Source organism: Pomacea canaliculata, linkage group LG5 (assembly GCF_003073045.1).
Source record: "Pomacea canaliculata isolate SZHN2017 linkage group LG5, ASM307304v1, whole genome shotgun sequence".
NCBI classification, from domain to species: domain Eukaryota; kingdom Metazoa; phylum Mollusca; class Gastropoda; order Architaenioglossa; family Ampullariidae; genus Pomacea; species Pomacea canaliculata.
Window position 1 is genome coordinate 23,218,229 of NC_037594.1, and position 22,092 is coordinate 23,240,320.

General features: G+C 36.3%; 2 protein-coding genes across 3 annotated transcripts; one reads left to right on the forward strand and one right to left on the reverse strand.

Moving 5' to 3' along the window:
- The first annotated feature begins 543 nt into the window (after positions 1–543).
- Positions 544–7,100, forward strand: LOC112563626 (tRNA-dihydrouridine(47) synthase [NAD(P)(+)]-like). Its single transcript, XM_025237796.1, has 12 exons — positions 544–620; positions 1,465–1,638; positions 1,893–2,640; positions 3,024–3,065; positions 3,398–3,550; positions 3,793–3,909; positions 4,326–4,502; positions 4,633–4,729; positions 4,964–5,042; positions 6,060–6,248; positions 6,478–6,606; positions 6,824–7,100. The coding sequence occupies exons 2-12, from the start codon at positions 1,466–1,468 to the stop codon at positions 6,894–6,896; spliced, it is 1,977 nt and encodes a 658-aa protein (XP_025093581.1). The 5' UTR covers positions 544–620; position 1,465; the 3' UTR covers positions 6,897–7,100.
- On the reverse strand, positions 7,097–22,076 carry LOC112563624 (glycerol-3-phosphate acyltransferase 1, mitochondrial-like). Of its 2 annotated transcripts, none has more exons than XM_025237795.1 (24): positions 21,906–22,076; positions 21,272–21,375; positions 20,812–20,911; positions 20,137–20,250; positions 19,245–19,315; positions 18,672–18,779; positions 18,151–18,197; positions 17,778–17,856; positions 16,792–16,888; positions 16,326–16,462; positions 15,505–15,601; positions 14,921–15,050; positions 14,611–14,693; positions 14,198–14,311; positions 13,690–13,879; positions 13,285–13,355; positions 12,820–12,968; positions 12,508–12,623; positions 11,422–11,573; positions 10,968–11,051; positions 10,562–10,679; positions 10,131–10,254; positions 9,778–9,846; positions 7,097–9,302 (listed from the first exon to the last, which is right to left on the reverse strand). In XM_025237795.1, coding segments are annotated over exons 3-23 (2,172 nt in total). In that variant the 5' UTR covers positions 20,902–20,911; positions 21,272–21,375; positions 21,906–22,076; the 3' UTR covers positions 7,097–9,302; positions 9,778–9,845. The 2 variants fall into 2 exon arrangements, with proteins under 2 accessions (XP_025093580.1, XP_025093579.1); XM_025237794.1 differs by having other exon boundaries at positions 18,139–18,197; positions 21,906–22,075.
- Positions 22,077–22,092: the final 16 nt, after the last annotated feature.

The following is a 22,092-nucleotide window of genomic DNA, read 5'->3' on the forward strand; positions in this document are numbered from 1 at the left end:
TTGTGATGTTATTTTTATCGCGCTGCACCCTAATTTCCCTCTGTCTACAGCAGTTTCGTATTAGAGGTCCAGGAAGGCGATTAGGGTCAACTTTGTACCATGGACTTGAACACTTCAAACCTTTCTAGCTCAATTTTAGGACTAGTAGAACAACTTTAGTATCAAATGATCGAACGATAAAAACTTGTACATTATAAAAATATACAATTTGCATAACATTTAATTTCCAACTTGACTTATTCTGTGGTGACGGGTCACATTTCATCTGAAAACAGGTTTTCCTGTCAGTGGTTTCGCATATGCAGCTGTCTTATCCAACTATAAGTGTGTTTGCCCCAAAACATTCCAATCCTTATTTCTATCGCTTAATTTAGTTTGTGCCCCTACACATATATTTCTACCCCTACCCTACAGCAACTACTTGCACACCAATCACAAACCCAACAGCATCAAATTAAATACACACATGAATGACTGGAACTTGTACAACGCACGCACAAACAGCACACACTAAACTTCGTTTTCAAGTTGTAGAGAGCATCTTAAACGAAGTGTTATCTCCCCTGTTGATTGTACACGCTGTGCACATGTGGGAAGTGCAGACTATCTTTGATAGAAGGGTAAGTTGGTTTGCAAAGTAAGATCATTTAGTAAAAGCTAGATTTTGAGAATCAAGAGATTGGTCAAATTTATGTACTTATTAATTATTTTTATGTTTAGAAGAAAAAGCAGTGATCGTGTCGAATCCAAATCCAGTAAATATGAACCATTGCAGTCGTCCCAGGACAGGATGCTGCTTGAAGTGGCGAACAATAAATACTCACGTTTTCTTGTTAATGGATAGATATACTTAAAGTATGTGCAAAGCCAACTTCATCCCAGTTGAAGCTGCAGCTGTGTTATTCAGAAAAGATCAGATGTCTGCTTGAAATTGTTGAAATATCTGTACAAATTATGCGCACAGAGATATTAAAATTTGTTTTGTTTTTACATGCAGCCTGTAATGTTTCCTGCATCTAATTTCTTTAGAATATTGTGTTGACACCATTCACAAGTCCTAGATTCTTCAAAGACACACTGTATAACTGATTAATTGTCATCCTAAAACTCAGTGCAGTTATAGTTAAAGCCTTCTGATTTTCTGAACTTGTGTTTTGGTTTCTTTGTTTTGTTTTCTGGCTCACACCATGAATGGATAGTTGATTATGCAGAGAAATGAAAATTGGCAAGAGAGGGCTGCACATTACATGCTATAGTCATGGCTAAGGAATTATGGCTTGCTGTCTCCAATACATTCTAAGACAAATAAGAAGGAACCACACCAATTCTTTTATTAGAACACAAACAGTAAAAATCATGCTGATAAATTAAAACCCACAAAGTTCTCACTAGTAATAATATTCTTCCCCTTTGAATGATAATCTGAAATTATTTGTTTTAATGTTTCTTCTTCTCATCATTTAGAATGGAAGAACACTTTAGACAGCAAGGTGATTTATCTGTGGCTGTAGCTTCAGAAAATGAACCCGCAGCAGCAAAAAAACAAAAGAAAAGTGTGGAAGAAGACATAATAAGTGCCTCACAACCAGCAAATGTTTTATCATCATTAAGACCTGGTTGTGCTGCAGTGAAACCAGAGTGAGCATTGATCTGCTGTAGTATTTTGCATAAATTAATTTATTTTTAACATCTGTAGAAACAGAAACATCATACCAAAAGGGAAAATAAGTTTTATTACAGGTTATATTGCAACACTGTAAGAATCAATTATCTCAGGATTCTTTGTTTTATTTTGTGGGATTTAATTTCTTATTATTATTTTTATGTATCAATTATGATCTGTTTTACATGTAAGTTTATGTAGTCTCCTTATTTATCTGTTTTCTTTGTAGGTTCTTAGTGCATGATCATGAACAGCAGCTAGACAAAAACTATTTGTCTCAAGCTAGCAAAGATAAAATGATGGAAGACTCATCTGCAGCTGTTGAAAGTGGCAACAGCTCAAATGCTAAAAGAAAAGCAGATAACCCTGAGGATGCAGTTTCTGAAGTTCTCCCTGAACATCAAAAGAAGAAGATTAAACTGAAAGGAAGAAACAAGCAGAGGCCTGTTACATTCAAGACAAATGATGCAGAAAAGATGTGCCCTGCCATTTTGAAAGAAGAGGAATGCAAATTTGGACAGAAATGCAAATTTTGTCATAATATCTCATTGTTCATGGAAAATAAGCCAAAAGATCTAAGTGCAGAATGTCATAATTTCAAGACTTTTGGAAAATGCCCATATGGTTTTGCATGCCGGTATGCAATGCAGCATATCTCTTCAGATTTTAAGAACATTACAAATCAAGAATTGTTTGAAAAAATGACAGCACAGCGTCAGGTCTATAATGTCCTTGACAAAGATCTTCAGCATCTTTTATGGAAAAAGAAATATGACTTTACCAAGTCTAACCAGATAGTAAATAGCTATTATAATGAAATGAGACAGCAGAAAGAAGAGCAAAAAGAAAAGGAAGAAACAAAGGAAGGACTAGAGAATGGAGAAGCGAAACTAGATTCTGAAACGCCTGCTCAAAATCCTGTTGGATGTGTAACAGATGAAGAGGAAATCAAACTACGAACACAGGAGAAAAAACTGGTGAGTGTTTTTTTTTTTTTTTTATAGAGTAAAAGTTAATTTGCTATTTGAAGATTTTCTAATGACAGACATCAAAAAAGTCTTTGGTCTTTGATGTTTTTGTCTCAAGGAAGTTTGTGTGTTTAGTCCAAATTTCAAATGAATCCAGTTCATAAAAATGGCATGGCCGAGTTTCCTATGGAATGAAGGTGAACAAAGAAGGAGCAGTTCATATTGATGAGAGATGTACTGTGTGGTAGAGACAGAGTTTTGCCTTTCTAGAGGTCTGAGCTATCAGATCTGTTTCAAAATACATTTGTAAATAGAGGTATGATTATAAAATATATACACACATAAAATATTTTTCTTACATTAATTGTTTTTTAATTTTTGTTTTTTAATAGGTGGATTTCTCAAACAAGCTTTACCTTGCTCCACTCACAACAGTAAGTATAATGCAGATATAGTGGATCTGCCAAAGAAAGAATGGAGTAGCTGCCAATATAATTGGTCACTTTGTTTTGAATATCAATTTTGCCACAAAATCCAAGCATTTTTCTGTCAGTTTTTTTTTTTTGTCTCACCACCTGAATCTGCTAATTGTAAAATATTAAAATCAGTTCAAATCCTGGAAGTTAAATTTACACTTGATTGGGTAAAATTATTTGGAGTGTTGATTGGGTACATAGATGCTTGTGCTGTATTATGTTAATTTGCTGCCACAAATCATGTTCATTTGAAAGGTCTACTTTTAACAGTAGCGTGTTAATGTATATAGGTAGGTAACCTTCCCTTTCGCCGACTGTGCAAGCGGTTTGGTGCAGATATAACCTGTGGTGAGATGGCCATGGCAACAAATTTGTTACAAGGCCAAATGAGTGAGTGGGCTCTCCTGAAGAGGCACCATACAGAAGATATTTTTGGAGTGCAGGTTAGTTGGTATCTCACTTCTACTCCAAGATCCTGGTTTTGTTTTCCCCTGTAGAAACTGTCAGCGGTGTGTGTGTGTGTGTGTGTGTGTGTTATGTTGTAGGTGTGCATAGGAATGTCTTGCCCATATCTCTCATTGCTCTTGTTAATGTTAATATCTCTATTCCACTATTCCACATAACACACCATTTTTAATATTACTAGATTTAAATAATTTTAAGGAGACAACTTCCTTTTTTTCAGATTTGCGGTGCCTATCCAGACAGCATGACGCGGTGTGCACAGCTTTTGCAGGAGCGTATTAATGTGGATTTCATAGACATCAACAGTGGGTGTCCCATAGACCTCATTTACAAGAGAGTCAGTGCATTTGCTCAATTTTATTTTTTCAATGAATAGTGCTTCAGATTCAGCTAGCAAGGACTGATTTGCATTCCTAAGTTTGTTCGCTAGCATATGAACTACTGGCATTGAAGTTAAGAATCACTTTGGAGAAGTCATTTGATTTTGTTTTACTCAAAATTTATTTAACATGGGAATTATATTTGGCGTTCTAAAAATAATTTGGGCAGGATTCATTTTTTTAAATGATCTCATGCTTGCTAACTAGTCATCCAGTTCTCCCTCTAGTGGATAATCTAAAATGTATGCAGTGTCACGTCTCTTACCATCATTACACAGGTGAAACATGCCAAAACTATGCATAATTAATAGAATGTTGCACAACAGAAACCACCTGAAGTGCTTCAGTTTGTTTTATATTTTGTATCCTGCAGGGAGAGGGCTGTGCCCTTATGGGTAAGATGACCAAGTATGAGAACATTGTACGCTGCATGAACTCTGTACTGGATATTCCTTTGACAGTGAAGATGCGGACTGGATTAACTGATAACAAGAACACTGCACACATGCTCATTCCTCGGTTGCGTGATGCTGGAGTCTCTTTGGTTACAGTAAGTACTGATGGAAGGGAGGGAGGTTAAGGAATAATAAAGTGTTTTGCAGAATGGTCCATTTCCTCTGTGCTCTATTTTTGTCACCATCAGGATGTAATGAATTCTACAGAATTTTTTTTTTTCCAAGCTGCATGGTCGGTCAAGGGAGCAGCGATACACCAAACTGGCGAACTGGGATTACATTGAAATGTGTGCAAAGATTGCCTCACCTATGCCTCTCTTTGGTGAGTGATTTTAAAAATATTTTTAAAATATGTGAAATGAACTGAACTTTGGATATTTACTGTAGTTCTGACCAGATTAGTTTGACCACCGGTCAGATGAGTAGTTGATCATCAGGCCCATTCAGTTAATGTTAAATGTATTCTGTAGACTTCTTTACAAGTGCTTTAAAACTTTGCTAATAGGTATGGAAGAACACCAGAATCTAACCAAAATTTATCTATGATCCTCCACAGGCAATGGAGACATCTTGTCTTTTGAGGATGCCAATCTCTACAAGGAAGCCAGTGGTGTGCAAGGCATCATGATTGCAAGGTACAGTGATACCTCGGTTCTCGAACATAATTCGTTCCGGGAAGACGGTCGAGAACCAAATTGTTCGAGAACCGAAGCAATGAAACCCATAGCTGGATTAATTCGTTCCAAGCCCCAAAATGCCTACTGGCCTAATTGTATATAATATGTAAAAAACATGAGTCTCAACAAGAAATAAGAAATAAAAGTGTATTTATTAAAACAAAAAAAAAAAACAATGTACAGTACAGTACACATTTACTGGTAGAGCTGTTCTCTGTATCTTTTGCTGAATTTCTTTACGGAAGAATTTGTCAATTGTTTGCTGTTTTTTTCTCCTTTGGCAAATTTTGCGGAAAGTGACATAACATTGTCATTAAAAATGTTAACTGCTCTATTTGCTACCACGGGTGATGTTGTTCAACAAAATTTGCGATTTCTGCCCATTTTGCACACATTTCATGACTCTCTCCACAAAACGTGACACTCTCTCTCTCTGCACTCACACTGATGACGCAAGCAAGGCGTGCTGGGCCGAATGAACGCCATTCGACTCAACTCGGCTCAACTCGGCTCATCTCGGACGTTCAGATGTTCGAGTTCCAAATATTTGTTCGGATTCCAAGACAAAATTTTCTCGAATTTCCTGGTCGAATACCGATTTGGTCGAAAGTCAAGGCGTTCGAGAACCGAGGTATCACTGTAGTCCTTAGCATTCTGTCACTTAATTCACTGGATACTACTTATGGACTTCATAATTCTGACCACTTTTACATTAATGTGCAGTGACCAGAAGTGGCATACAAGTTCCAGTGGTTCAAGTGACTAGTAGAAGCATTTGCTAGAAATTAAGAGTTCAAGACCCTGAGTACATGTTGTATAGGGCCTTGGTATGGCTTTTAAACAAATCTTGCCTCTTCACCTATTGTCAAAACCATTGTAGGTTTGTCTGCAAAATCACATTCTAGAATAGTTGTCATTTGCAGGAGATTCACTTTGAAATAAGCCAGCTAAAAGTTCAGTTCTTCTGACATTCAGGGGAGCCCTTATCAAGCCTTGGATCTTCACAGAGATCAAGGAGCAACGTCACTGGGACATTTCAGCTTCTGAGCGCTTTGAAATCTTGAAAGATTTTTGCAACTATGGCTTGGAGTACTGGGGCTCTGATTCAAAAGGTGTTGAAACTATACGCCGATTTCTCCTGGAGTGGTTGTCATTCTTACACAGGTGGGTCTTAAAATGTGTCCCAATACATTGACCAGATTAGTTTAATTTTGGTAACCCATAACCGATTCTATTTATTCATATCTCGCAGAGGAACAAAGCTTTGTTTCTCTTCTTTGGGTTAGCTATAATTTTTGTTTTTGCTTTAAAACTGGCTGTACCAAGTTTTAGGAAGTATACTCTTGTATGTGCATATTTTACTCCAATTTGCATTTTTCTGTCTTTTCTCAAGATACATTCCTGTTGGGTTGCTGGAACACCCTCCTCAGAAAATTAATCAGCGGCCACCTTACTACAAAGGTCGTAATGAGTTAGAGACACTAATGGCCAGCAGTAGCTGTGGTGACTGGATTAAGATCAGGTAAACCCTAAGACTGACATGAGATCAATACATTGCTTGCTTGCTTGAATTGTTGATCCATATTTTTTACTGAGCTTAACTTCAAAAAGTGTATGTGGCAAAAACATGTGCTTAAGTCTACAAAAGCCTCGTCTTATATGGATGTGGAAATGAGGCAACTCGTGCGTTTCAGACATTAACTTTCTTGAAACTGTTAAGTTTTTTGGTTTTATTGCAGCGAGATGCTCTTGGGAAAAGTTCCAGAACAGTTTACCTTTCTTCCAAAGCACAAAGCCAATGCTTACCAGTGAGAAGATATTGTTTGGTGCAATCAGACTGTATGATGTTTTATTAGTTGTGGTGTGACAGTGTGCCAGATGTTGACGTTGGCTATATGGATATGTTCACAATAAAAAATTGTGAATTAGTGAAAATATTCCAATTTCATGAAAGCTTGGGTACTTAAGAATTCTATGGAGTTAAGTCTGATGAAAATAAAAAGTTCTTAAAATATCTTTTAACTGCATTTATTGCATTTTCACAAAGTCTCGCAACGGAACTAAATTTATACATCATAAAACAAGATTGCAGAAACTGAGCATAAAGCAAGTACAGCCATTGTGAACTAAACGTTTTGTGGTTTTATAGATACAGACATGACTATTTCCAGAATTGTGACTTTTGGAGAAGCTCTAGTTCATTAAAAATAAAAGTGCATGCCTAATCAGGGAAATGGCACAGGACATTACCTGACTTACAAAAACAGAAACAGCAAAGACTCTTTAGTCCAAATACACATGAAAAAAATTCTGCATATTAGAATGCGTCAACATCTACTGATTGTCAGTTAAGATGCACACATCCGTTTTTGGTATCAACAAGACATTTTCAAACATTCTTCACGCATCATTATTTCCAAAAAGTGCCAAAAGGATATTTCTGGCCAGCTAGTCCACAAATGTTTCTAAAAGGCACATGAATGATATGTATGACTAAAATGTTTATTCCTTTTCTGAAACACTATGGGCAATCTATACAATCTGATGATACTACACAAACAAGTCTTTTATCCACCCCACTTTCGTTTGTTAGTACAGATCGAATGAGGACAAAGGAAAATGGTTTTAACAAGTGATGCAACACAAGAAATTATGCAGTGGCAGAGTAACCTCCCCTTAAATTAAAAATTAGGAAAACCACCATTACATTTGAATTTGATGCATGTTGGGAACTTTAATGGTTCTTTAACAGTTTCAATTTGCCATGACTGATGAGCGACTTTTATGTGTGATACTTCATAAATTGCTATTTATAAATAGGCTGAGAAAACTTTCTTAATGCCTGTAACACTTTTTAAGCAGTATTCACAGACTACAAGTTCAACACCAACCACAAACATTTCAGTAAAAGCGTGCCACAAAGTGAAAAATAAACACATCAACATTCCAAACTAATGCCCATTAGCACTGTATATCAAGCCTTGTTGCACTCTGTACTGTAAAGAAGAAAATCGACCATCCTTTTAAAAAAATAACTACCCTCGTAGAGGGTGCACATACCTAGACCAGGAGATAAGGTTTAGGGAGGTCAAATCCCGAAGGAAGATTTGTTGCTTAGGATGACAAGGAAGCTTACATTTAAAACAGATAAAACTAAAGGTTTTCCAGTTTGGCATTATCAGTGGTCCAAGCTGGAAGACAAACAGCATTTACTTCATGGCCCCTGTTTCTCCTAGACAAACTTTCCAGCAGTTTTGCTTCTATTAGCATACCCACTGACTGGTTCTCTTACAGCCTTATGTTGGCTAGAACTAGTCTGTTTCAATCATCCTCGGCAAGGGTGCAGGTCTAGAACACTTGCTCTGAATGACTGACAAAGGATTTACATTAATCTCATTTTCAAGCGATCGACATGATTAAGTTCAAACAACCTGCCCTTTTGTTACCTCTCCAATTTGAACGGCAACATTAATATTCATGAAGCATGTTTATCTCAGCTGTTACACTACCTAAACTGGGTAAATCGGCTGAGCAGAAATGCTGGGTCAAATCGTATATTCACGGACTCTGGGTAGACCTATTCAAATCATTTTGCCAGCCAGATGACCCCTTCTAATAACTTTCTCCCACTGAGGATAAATAATATAGCAGAGATGGTTCAATGGACGTGAACAACAATTTCTTTTTAGATCTAACAAACTGGACAATATAATGGTACGCAACTGTTTGGTAAATACCATATTTGCTGAATTCATAATTTGAGAAAAGCAGACGCCATTAACTGAGTTTTCCTCGTCTATTTGCCACAGCATCATCACATTTTCTCACAGCCTGCAATTAACTAGTTATACTCTTTTTACCCTTGTGATTCTGGAACATGGCATGCTTTATATTTAATATCTGAGAGCAAGAGGCTTCAAAGTGAAAATTATTCTAGTTAACTCTGTAAAAGTAGCTAAATATTCTCACAAATGCAAGGCAAAATGAGTATTTTAAAGACCTCTGCAAATCTTAACACAAACTGATGCCTTTGAAAAAAAATCATTTAGAACCGTGCCACCTTCAGAATCTCAATGTACTGATTAAGCTGCTCTTGTAAACTTAAATTCTCACTTAAAGAAATCATAGAAAGATTAGCACTTCGATAACAGTCCATCATCTTCAAGTTCTCAAAAGCTTTAATAGCATTCTTGAGATTCAGCACCCCACAACTTTCCGCTGGAAAAAAAATGTTAAAAGAGCTTTCAAGTAATGATGAATATGTCCATATTAGTGCTAATAGTATATTTCTCCCACAAGAACACATTTTGTGTCAGAATGAGATGATCTGAAAAGTCTCTACCACTTAAAAACAGCAAAAGCCAGCATCTGCTCAAAATAACTAGTATATTTGCAGGTTTTCTTTACACCCTTACCTGTCCAGAATAGCAATTCTATAATATACTATACCCACACCATTATTCTTAATGATTTTTTGTAACCCTCTATCCACTTCAGAAAGTCCAACTCTGCAATGGTAGGCACTTGTATAAAGGATAAGACAAGCCTGAATAATGATATCGTGAGAAAGTTTATCAAAGGTCTGTTGCTAATACTGGTACACTCGTATCTTTAAAGACTATAATAATACCTTGTATATTAGGCCTAAGATGAGCCCTCAAACTTATGGACTATAATTGACCAAAATGCTCACCATATATGACAAGTTTGTTTTTGGCTCTCTCTTGGGCAAACTGCACAAGAAGCTGCAGAAAGTCATCCTCTGCAAAATGGATTGTTCTCACCAATTCCATAGTAATAAAGCAGTGCCTTTTTCACATTAATTTTATCAATATTTACAAAGGGATAACTAAATAAAATTAAAGGCCAATCTTGCTATATTACTGTATGCACAGATAGTATCATCGTACAGGCGAAGCCATACAGATGGAAGACTTCCATCATCATTAAAAAAAAAAAAAAAATTCAATAGTCCAATAGCAAAAAAGTGCATGTGGAACAAATAAAAAATCAACAATAAACATGGGATGCTTTCAAAAGACTCACCAGGCATCTCCTCCACAGTCTGAGCAAGGTGACAGGCAGTGATCAGATATGACTCCAGGACTGGGGCCATCACAGAATGAAGAAATTTCAACTTGTCCATCACCTCTACACGTCCCACATTCACCTTTAATCCACCAAATAAGTGTCATAAGTAGCATAAGCACTATTACAGACACATCTTAACATCTGTTCAAAGTAAAATGAAAGTTAAAGACATAAATGAGCCCAAAATGTTTTTCTTAAATTTTCTGCAAGATATATGGAGTCATCACTCAAGATGTGGAAGTGTATGTTAATTATTATGTCATGTATCTAATCTTAATCTTGAACACTCAAAAATTTTTGAATAAGTATCTTGTAATGAACAATACTAATTTGTTTGAAAAAACAAAACGGCACCTAAGAATCTATGAATCAAAATTTCTTCTCACCTGGACCATGCGCTCTGCATGGCTGCCTGCTATCTTCATCCTCTTCATCATCCCAAGACAGATTCTTGGAGATGCGGGCAGCCCACTGCTTCTCTGCAGGGTTGACTGAATGCGTATCCTGTGTCAAAATTTTAAAACAGAATTTTATCATTTGATAAATATTGAAAAGCAATTCAGTTTTATTCCTGTGCTAGCAATTCAGTTTTAATTCTCTGCTTTGAGTTTTTTATTGATCTTTTCCACCAACGATCAGCCAAACTTCTATGACTTTACCGTGACAGAGAACAGATGACAATGCATTTTGAAATTGTGGATCTATTTTGATTTTTCTGACCTTAACTGTGCACTTAATTACAATAATAATAATCTGACTAAAATGCTCTCTCTCTCTTTTCATTTTTTTTACCTGAGATTCCTCCTCCAGTAAAACTTCTGTTAAGACAAAGTCCTCAAACTTTTCAATCAAGACATCTTGCAGTTTTTTACAAGGCTGCATAAAACCAGTTCATCAAAAGTAGTTCATCAAAAACACTTGCATAAAATCACCCTCACACATTTTCTTTTTAATTCTTAAAAATAAAAATTCCCAATATCCATCTTAAAAGGATTTTATATAATTTAAGCCATGTTTTACTGTTCACAAGTTTTATTTTTATTTTCATAAACTAGTCTTCCACAGGACACTCATAAGTCTCAAAACTTGGTGACTGCTTACCACTCATTTAATAAGAGAGATTAAGATCAAAGTGTGTCCTTCAGCCTGAAATATTGTGAATTTTTTTTATTCTGTAGCTAATGTACATGAACTTCAGGTATTGTATATTTTTTGTATCCTGTAGCTAATATAACTTAGCACTCACAGGCACAAATATAAACTCTGTGTGTAACAAGTCACAGATCTTATGGGCGGTTTCCAGAACAGTGTCCTGACTGATGTTGATGGTTGGTTCTGTACACTGCTTATCTGTCCATGTGCCAGGGTGCAAGCCTGCTTCTGCTATCACTGCTATAGCTATCATAAGAAAAACAACAAAATATTTTCAGCTGTAAATGGACATTAAGAACATAAATGCCAATTTTCTTAGCCCTTTGCCTGTGTTTTGCCTTTTATCTGGCCTGGCATTGTTATGTACCAGATGTGAGGTACTCACAGTTCATACAACAAAAGTACCAAGGCTTAACCTGCTATCAGATGACTGGGTAATTACCTTTCAAGTACTCTACCTTGACAACAAATCAGAATGATCAAGGATAGTGTACGGACCCTTTTTAACTGTACAAATATATGCACGAATATTTGGCCAAAATTTTATATAACCATCACATAAAAACTTGGTAAAACGCTAGTCCATGTTTGTCCAAATAGGCTTTACATTTGAAAATAAACTACCTGGTATGGCCTCATGAGTAGGTTATTTTAATTAACAACTTTATTTAAATAATAAACCCAGTACACAACAGTAAGTACTTAAAAATAATATTTAATGACTCTTTTGATTATTAATAGTGTAGCTCTTTAAGATCTTTGTAGATGTTTCTTGCTTGGCTCTATCTGCAAATTTCAACTGTGCCCAGTCTTTCAAATAAATGATAAAAATCATCCATATACACAAATATACCTGGTAATTTAAAATCTGCTCTGTGTAAAAAAAAAAAAACCATATATTTCTTGGATTTGCAGTCATATAGATATAGGCTTCTGAATATAATATGAAAGTTCAGCAACCACAAAGAATGTAATTACTATTTAATACAGTTTATTGCTGCTTTTGAATAGTTAATAAGCACTTAGTACTTAGTAACACCTGAAGTATCTAGGAAACAGTATCGACCAGTAAGCATAGCATTTCTATCAGTATCTGCATGTTATCTATGGAAACAATGATTAAGCATATTTTGACTATGTGCCAACTCACCCTGTTCAGGAGTCTTCAAAGAAAACTTACCTAAAATGCTCTCTAGTGCAAAGGTACTAGTGATGCTACTGGCATTGTAACTAAGCTCAAACACAGTAGGCAAGGTCAAGGTGGGTGTCAGAAAAACCTCCTCGTCTGTCTTCACACTGAACAGCAACAAAAGCATGAAATGTTGGTCAATGTTTTAATAAACAAAGTGATTGCTCTTCTTTTTTCTCTCCAATAAACACAACCCTTTTCTGACACATTAGTGCTTCAATTTTGGGGTTTTTTTTTTTGTGTGCAACGGTATGCTACATCAGAGACACAAGTGAAATATACAATGAGCAAATGTTTATTCACCTGCAGGCTACTGCCTCCTCTCCTAGAAGGTTCTGTGCATAAAGAATAACATCCTGAGGTTTGCCGCAGAAGCCCACGTCTTGGTTTCGGATGGCAAGTTCTTCTTTGAGCCACTGCATGGCATCAGCAAGGCTTTCTAGTGATGCACCCTGACAAATAGAGAGACACGTCAAAAATTAAATTTACAGTTCTGCACCTGACCAAAAGCTGTGAGGAATGCAAAAGAGTGGGAAAAGAGAGAAAGTAGTTTATTTATCTGCAAACTGACATAACTAAACAAATAAAACAAAGGTAAAAGAGAAAATCTAATTTTTAAAACATTTACAACAGCATCAGGACAAAAAGCTGTAATGTCTGCACCAATTAGTTAACTCAAAAAGCATTTTTGTTTGTTTGTTATTTTTTTGGGAGGGGGGGGGGGGCACGGCAGCTGAAGCAAGAGCTAGCTCTAACACTGTAACAAACCTGGCGAAACTTGGTGAGCAGCAAGAAAGCAAGCATATGTGAACACATGGGAGCAAGTGAACTGACACACGCTGCAACAGATATGCAGACATGTGTGTGCATGAAAACAGTTTAGATTGAATGCTACACATTTTGCTCACGAATGTAACTTTTAGCATAAACTTATCTGACAATTAACAAAAGAACAATTAACCTGTCCATTTACAGTCTATAAAACGTCTTTCTAATCAGCAAACTTATCAATAGCCTTAATGCTGAAAAGTTGAGTTTTTTTTGGGTTGTTTTTTTTTTAAAAAAAGGGGGGTAACATACCAACACCACTTCTTGACTTTTCAACAAAATGCAGCAATAAACAAATTTTCAATTTCACAAAATGAAAATGAAAACCGGTATTATTTTACTTACTGAATACTGTATGTTCAGCTAATGCCCTAACAACCATGCGGTTGCCCTCTATAATATCTGGAGAGTTGTTGCTGTTGGACACTAACGGCTGTGAGAAAGCAGGACATGAGACTGTGGATTCTGAGCTTTGGAGAGTACTTGCAACGAATAAGTTTTGGGCAGGAAAATTTTTTGATGATTTGATGAATTCCTGTCGATAATCAATGCAAACAATTTTAAAATTAAAAACATGTCTAGATTTTCTTTAATGAATTTACATACCAACAAATACACAGCAAAATATTTTCTCCCAGGTGTTTATGTTTTCCTCATGCCATTTACTTTAAGCTTAAAATCAAAATGATATTCTATGCTGCATGAATTTCCTTGAAAGATACGAGACAGCTTAGCTTAGCTCAAATACCTATTTGAACAAAAATAATAAGGTAACTGTCAGATTTCAAATCATCAGCACAGAAAAATCAGTGTCCACATAGACTAAGCTGGCTACACTGTCTTTAATGCTCACCTGTACTGAGAAAGGATGTGCAAAGTCCACTCGCACACTGCCAAAGTCTCCACAAAGGACCTTGAACAATGCTCTGCAAGCTCCTCGGAATGACTCTCTCTCTTTTGGTTGACCCTGCATGGAATCATTCAGTTCGTTTAGTTCACCTACACATGGCCACCTAAAACCAGGACTCTGGTTATCTACTCCTTTTCTCAACTCCCTGGCTCTTGTAGGCGCACTCTCTCTGACAGCAGCAACCCCCATCTCTTACAAGCCTACTCATCTGCTACCAAGCTCATGGTGCTTTCAAGTTAATGCATAGTCACTGTTCAATACTTAAGAGACTTATTCTAATAAAGCAAAATATTAAGCTCAATGAATTCACTCCAGAAGTTTTAAAACTGTTTTAAAAATGTCAAAAACATCCTCACCATTTGTTCTTTGCAGAAGTTTCCTTCTAGAAGCTTGTCATAACTGATGTTTATGGGAACAACATAAGCATCAGGAATAATACCTGCAACAAAGGCAGTCAAAACTGATGACTTACATAATCAACAACTATACACATAACAAAATTTGTAAGAAACACTAAAGTCATGAACACACACAAAAACAAAAACAAGAAATAAAAACTGCAAGCAAAATGTCTGCTTTCAGTCAACAATTCTGAATGACACCAATATGCCACAATCACTTTGCAATAAAAGCTGATAAACTGTAAGCATTAAACATCTAGGATACCTTCTGAACAAGCATCTGCCACGACAGAGAGAAGTCCCCCTTTGGGTCGGATGGCTCGTCCTGTACGTGTGCGGCCACCTTCAATGAAGAATTCTAAACTCTCTCCTCTTTTCAATAATTCAAGCATGTACTGTAAACAGAAATGTACTTCAAACTCCCCAAAGCATAATCTCTGGTAAATATTGGTGAAAAGTCACTTAAAAAATGTCTCACACACCACCATGAAAAAAAAAATTGGTTTAAAAAATGTCTGAAGTGCAACAACTTCAGTAAGGAGGGGGGCAGAAATGAAACATTAAAATAAACATTTATGTCCATCACATCCGTTTCATAACTGTTAAAAACTAGGTAAAGATAAGGGTCTATCCCTTTTTCAGGTCAGGAAGAGAGGTGTTTTCTCTGGGCCTTTTTTGCTTTTTAGGTGATGGTGGTGCCTCTCTCCTCTCTTGCTACCAAACACTCTATGGCATCAGGTGCCCATTCCCGAGAGCTGGGTCATCTGGGAGAAGCTACTTGTTCCAAACAGGTAACCACTTGACTAAAACTAATTAAACAAACTAGATGAAAGAAATACTACTACTCACTGTATTTAAAATGGCTCTGTACAAAATGTCTTTGTCTGTGCTCCCATTGTCTAGCTGCCTGCGAATGAAGAACCCCCCAAGACTTCTCATAAGAAGGCTGAAAATGAAGAGGTTTAAATGAAAATGAAGTTTAAAGAAGCTCATCCAATGAAAAAGCGAAAGAGAGGAAGGAGAGGAGGAGTTTAGCACCGGCTGAGGAAATTCAATCTTAATGACAGGCGTAAATCTCCACCTCTACCTCCTGTTCTGCTTTTGGATGTTCAATCCATCCGAAAACAAAGTTGATAAGCTTGAGGCACAGATAACTGTGGGAGTTCAAAGAAATGCGTCTCCTTGCTTTCACCGAGACTTGGTTGAAGAAGTCTGACAGAGACAATGATTTATATGTTAGCAGGTTTGGCCATCCTATTCATACTGATAGATGTCCTACTGACACTAACAAATCCACCTGCAGAGGCATGTGTTTTTAAATAACTGAATGATACCGCAACAACGTTGTGGTCAGGGAATGACTGAGTACCACCAATCTTGAACTGCTGTCCAATTCCCTCCATCCTTCCTAACTCCCAAGGGAATAACCTCAGCTATTTTACACACTTGTATATATACATCAAAGTAACAACGTAAAGTCTATTGCTCCAGTCTGGATGCAGGGCAACAAAGGATTTCTTTTTTGTACTGTACTAGATGACATGGCCGCGTGGATATCCTGCTCAGCCTTTAAAAAAAAATTATGAGCAGCAACATAAAACCCAGTTTCATGGAGTTTTTCACCTTTCTTGAAGTGTAATTCTACCTTTCTAAGATCCTGATCTACATACCTGAAAAAGGGAATGTCCATGTTGTCTCCTGCTGCAACATGTGGTGCACGGATATCATAGTTCCACAGAATAAAGGTCACAAGAACATAGTCCAGATGACTACGATGTAGTGGCAGATAAATCATTGGCAAACCACGCTGTAAGAAGATATAACAAGATTTGTGTGCACTTTCAAAATTTCTAACAAGAAAAATAAATAAAAATATTTAAGCTAGAGAGTTTATAGACCTAATTCTTGCTCAAGTAGCTGAGTTTTCTTTTTCTTTTTATAGCCTTGGTCATGTATTATGAAAGCATACAAGAAGAAATTCTGCACAAGTTCACTTTAGGTGCTCAGAATAATCATAATCTAATGGTACTTAAATACCTTAGAGTAGAAACAATTACTGTGTGCAGCCTTTATTTTGAACCAACTGACATAAGGGCAATGTATGTTAAAGAAATGGACCAAAAGAAAAATTCTCACATCTGCAGCTTTTTTCAAGACAGCCATCTGCCCTTTGTGCACTAGCACAGAATGCAATATCACAGACAGAAACTTGAGCAGGAACCAACCTGTAAACCTGGATAAACATGGACACAAAATTTTACATAAAAATATCATTCACTCCTGTGCTCTCTCTGTCTCTCTCTCTCTCACACACACACACACACAGAAATCTGCTTTTACAGGAATATCAAGCAATTTGTTTTTCATACACAGTATGCATACGCTGATGAAGCTATGGGCAGCTGATATTGAGTCCAGGCTACTTTCCATGTTAATGGCTTTAGACTACCAACTCCATGAACTACTAAAGGAAGAATACATAATGTGCTATACCAAACCGTCAGTGCTGGACAAAACTACAATGTCATGTATTCTGATGTATATTTGCATGACTTTGCTCTTAATGTTTAAGTACATGAGAATATCCAGTGCTAGTTGAGTACCGAAAAGCACAAAGAAGTACAATGTCACCAATGGAAAAATGTACAGTTTGAAGCAAACAACATATGTTCTCTATTATAGGACATCAACAATAGGGAAAACATTATGGTATGCCCAGATTATATCTTACAGGAATTTTTTCAACAGCAAAGACGGAGGTACAGATGAAGATGTCAGAAGCCGAATTTTTCAGTCATAGATATACTTTATTGCAGGGTCCCAAGCTTGCCCTTTTCTTCATACAGGGGTAAGAAATATTGTTGAAAGAAGGTAAGGGAAAGTAGATTTAGATGTAATTAATAAATTCAAGAAAAAAATAGCATGGTAGTTTCTTCTGCATTCAAATGTATGTGTAGCTTTAGGCAACATACTGGAACTTTTACGACCTTGATGAGCCGAGTGCTGTTTATAAAGGTTAAAAATAATAAGCTCTCAGATTTTAAGAAAAACTTTCAAGAAAAACATATAAAAGGAAGTTAAAGAGATTTTCGCCAAAGCCTCTAAAACAGAGACACAGAGACCTTATAAAAGCAGCTGACACAGAAGCCTTCATCTTGTTTATTATTCTGCTGGCTCTTTTCTCCATGACTGAGAAATTATCTGAAATTAAAAGAAAAATGTAGTCCAATGAAATTAAATAACTCCGTTTCCTCCACACCAGTGAGAAATATTAAGATCATTGATTTCTGTTTCCAAGCAGTTTTATGAAAGCATGATTTTTAAAGATTGTGATCTAGTAAAATTGTAATAAGACATTTTAAACTTTGTAACAAGCCTTTTCGTGGAATTAAAAGCACTAGAAACAAGGTCCCCCTTGAGCAAATTTCAAATTTTGTGTACATTTAGTTGAAGGAATTCCAAAAATGTACTTCTGTTTCATACCCAAGCCAGTACCTTCAGAACCAAGGTCCCAAGCAGCTCTCTGGACAGCATCAACAACACTGGAAAAGAGTAGCTGTTATCATCCTCCTCCTCATTATCATCAAACTCATTATTTTCATCATCAAGATGCACCATTATACATGCAAAGATAATGGCATGAATGTGTACTTTGATGCTTTGTCCATCCATTTGTTAAATTATAATATAAAATAGAACACTATGACATTTATCCTTCTCACCAGCATCTACAATCAGTCTCATTAAAATTTCAATTCTTTTTTCCTGACCAAAATTGCTAAGAATCTGGAAAGTTAACACTACTTATTAAAAAACTATAATGGAGTTTATGCTGCTAGGCAAAATTTAATATCTAAGGAGCAGATAATGAGATCTTGAAAAGAAAGCAACAATTAAAGCTGAAAACAGGACATTACACACCATAAATTTTATGAGCTGCAGATCATCAGTCTGGCCTAAAGGAAAATGAAAGAGTAAAACTTTATGTCAGTGATACTGGAAGGTTCTATGCCTACCGAGGGTTGGTAAGAACAGCGACTGAAAGGTCTGGAAATGGCCCAAAGAGAGGTCTACGCAGTGAATAGGCAAGTTTGTCAAAGCTCATCACCACAGGACTTGAGTCCCTATTGAAAAAAAAAAAAAATCATGCATAGCTTGACAAGTTACATAGCACCTTTATACTGATAGCCTCAAAAGTGCACTAACATTTAAAACACATTAACAAGTAAAATATATTTTGTTTTACAAATTTCTAATACCTTGAAAATCAATAAACTTAATTAAATCATTTACTTTAAAAAACTTAAAAATAAATAGGCTCTGAACCTGAAATAGATATGATATATATATATAAGCTCAAACTCTTATGTTCCTAGCAGTGAAATATTTCTCTTTTGTACAATCTAGCATACATTTTAAAGGAATTGCTATAAATTAAAAAATAAGCAAGAAAACAAATGAAATGTATCATGATCACTTAAAATGAGAATGGACTTCAAAGTGGACTTGAGTTCTAAAAGATGATAAATACAAACATAGCAGAATAGATACAACTACAAACTGTAGTCATTTTTCTGTTTAAAACTTACCCCAACTCTGGCTTTACATCCAATATATTTCGCATTCCATGCTCAGCTGTATTGGGGTCGCAAAAATCATGCTGAAAACAAGAAAATAAATAACTTCATGATCTCTGCTAAACATTTCTCTCTCTTTTTTTAACAAAAATGTGGTCATTCAGTAATTCTTTTATTAACAGGTAACAGTACAATTTTTTGTAAATGTTATACTTTGCTTATGATCACAGTCCACTCCACTCTATACACCAAAGAAACTTCCACAGAAGTGGCTGATGACTGGTGAAGGGACATGGTATAAGGAGGGTGAGGGTGAAAAAAAAGAAATCACACGAAATGGAGGGCAAGGAATTGAATTTTATGTTGAACCACCAACTAAGGCTGTATCCCAGCAAAGCAACCAATGCTGTAAATAGGTAACTAGATCCAAAATTACTAAACTAGTGACTGGTGCTAACCACTGCACAACTAAACCGCCTACACAAAGGCAATTTATAAATTTCTAATGAGTACAAACATTTACATTCCACCAAAAGAACACAACAGTCATCCCCATGAAATATCTTCTACATGCAGATGCAAGCATGTAGAGGCATCTGCTTATACTTAATAGCTAGGAGTAAAACAAAACTGTGCATAGATACAAGTAAGGCAACTCCAGCTGGTACAACTTTTGGAGAGCCCATGACCCTATTATAACACTGTTTACTAACCAGGAAAAAAGTGCTAGAATTTGGGTTGGAATTATGGGTTTCTTTTTCGTTTTTATAGTGTATGTTATGATTTCCATACCATACCTTGATTAAAGTGCAGGTTTACCACAAATTAATGTCATCTTCAACATGAGTTATCCTTTAAAATGCATTCTGTAAAAACCTGGAAGAGTACAGAGAGGCAGACTTACCCGGCTGTCAGGTAGGCAGCTGCAGCACTGACCCATCAAGATTCTATTCACTTTAAAGTCTTCAGGTTTGTAAAATGGCTTGAATTTAAATGATGCCAATAAATTAGTGTCAAACTGAAACAGTAAAATACATAAAAATGTTAACTGCAAAACAAAAGGCAGGACTCCATTCAAAATAGAATCGTCATTGTTTTTACTCTCATATACCAAAATCGCATTGCACTGAAACTTACCCCATTCTGCAAAACAGCTCTTGCTTTCACATCCTTTATAAAGAAATTTTTGAAAAAGTAGGAATAGGCCACAAATCTGAGAGCTAAATGCTAAATTAGATTCTTGCCCCCTTGACAGAAATAAACTGCATACCCTAGAACTAAGGTGACCAGACGTCCCGCTTTAGGCGGGACAGTCCCGCTTTTGACCTCGTGTCCCGCCTGAATATCGGGCGGGACGCCCAATGTCCCGCTTTCTGGCTTTCTGGCAAGTCCATCAAATGTCCCGGTTGTCTTTAAAAATCACTTTTTTTGATGTTCTTTGACGGAGACGACACCATCATCGGCACGTGTCCCGCTTTCGCCCCCGAAACGTCTGGTCACCTTACTAGAACTGATTATGAGGAGTTTATGCACAGTGATGTTTAGACTGTTGTAAAAAGATAAGGCATGTCTGTGGTACCTGCAACTCATTTGAAATGGTCGCTCGCTTTCGTTTTGGATTTTGCCTTCCATGATGAAGGCTGCCTTGACTTGTAAATTGTGCTGGCATTTTCTCTGAACTGAGAAAATATAACCAGTTAAGCATCTTTTATACCTACAAAAATTGTATTTACTTATCAAAATTATGCTTTGGGTAACCAAAAACACAGTAAACTAAACACATAGCAAACAAGCAACTCAGTGGTAAACTTTTATAAAACGAGAAATGATAAGAATTCAAGTAAAAAAAATTCTCACAATTTTGTTTGTTTGTGCGTGCTGATATTCAGAATCAAAAGTGGGGGTGGGATGGTTGTTAGTTTTGGGAGATTATATCTTGCATTAAGCTTACCCTAACTGTTAGAGGGAAAATAACCTCTGGCAGACCTTTAATTCTAGTACATTAATATTGTACTTACTGAAAGTCTAATACAACTTACCTTTATTTCACTGAACAGATATCCTTAACCGCTTGGTCTAATTTAAACTTCTGCTTTTGTCCACTTCCCAGATGCCATACAGAACAGCTAAATTATTGATCATGCTGAAAACAAAGGAAAATAAAATTTTTAATTACACTAAATACAGTACTACTGATTTCAGGTTGAAGCGTTAAACAAATTAGTTGAATTTTAAATAATAATAAAAAAACTGAATTACTCACATATCCTCCCCGTCGGATTTTAAATCAGAAATATCTAATACTGGTAGCAGTGGTTCTTTGAAAAATTCCGTTAAAATTTGAACACTTGATAATTGTCTATTTGAGTGAATGAACGCGTCTGAAAAGCGTTGTGGCTGCTTTTAGCAGACGATCACTTTACGATCACCTTTTTTGTGTAGAGTCAAATTGGCAGGTCGGGATGTATGTATTATATTGGTCTATTGATGTTTATACAGTATTGCACTATCCTGCACTCGTGCTGCACTACTCATAGTAGTAGTTAGTTTTAAGGGCAATCAGTTACTTAAACTTTTGTCTCCAGGTTTGTACTGTTCTACTTTCGGTGGCGATTTACGAACCTAACTGATCAACATCAAGTTTTCTTACTAAAAACCGACATTGCAACTTACTGATGGGTATGAACGAAGACCGCCGTGCTAAGTGCATTTTGAATGATCGGCTGCAAAATGGACTAGTCGCAGAAAGTTTTGAGTTAATGACGTTCTTTCAGTAAATTAAATGTGAGCACATGGTTTATTGACCTTGTTTGAGCGGAAGCTACTGAATTGTTTTCGATTTCCTAATACCTCAGTGATA

Excerpts from the sequence above, each read along its gene's own strand:
- LOC112563626 (XM_025237796.1), top strand. The coding sequence starts at position 1,466 with ATGGAAGAACACTTTAGACAGCAAGGTGATTTATCTGTGGCTGTAGCT. Across the intron at positions 4,730-4,963 it reads CTCACCTATGCCTCTCTTTG|GCAATGGAGACATCTTGTCT; the intron begins GTGAGTGATTTT and ends GATCCTCCACAG. Across the intron at positions 6,607-6,823 it reads GGTGACTGGATTAAGATCAG|CGAGATGCTCTTGGGAAAAG; the intron begins GTAAACCCTAAG and ends GTTTTATTGCAG.
- LOC112563624 (XM_025237794.1), bottom strand. The coding sequence starts at position 20,901 with ATGCCAGCACAATTTACAAGTCAAGGCAGCCTTCATCATGGAAGGCAA. Across the intron at positions 14,694-14,920 it reads GGCAGATGCTTGTTCAGAAG|GTATTATTCCTGATGCTTAT; the intron begins GTATCCTAGATG and ends CCTTTGTTGCAG. Across the intron at positions 12,624-12,819 it reads GAGGAGGCAGTAGCCTGCAG|TGTGAAGACAGACGAGGAGG; the intron begins GTGAATAAACAT and ends GTTGCTGTTCAG.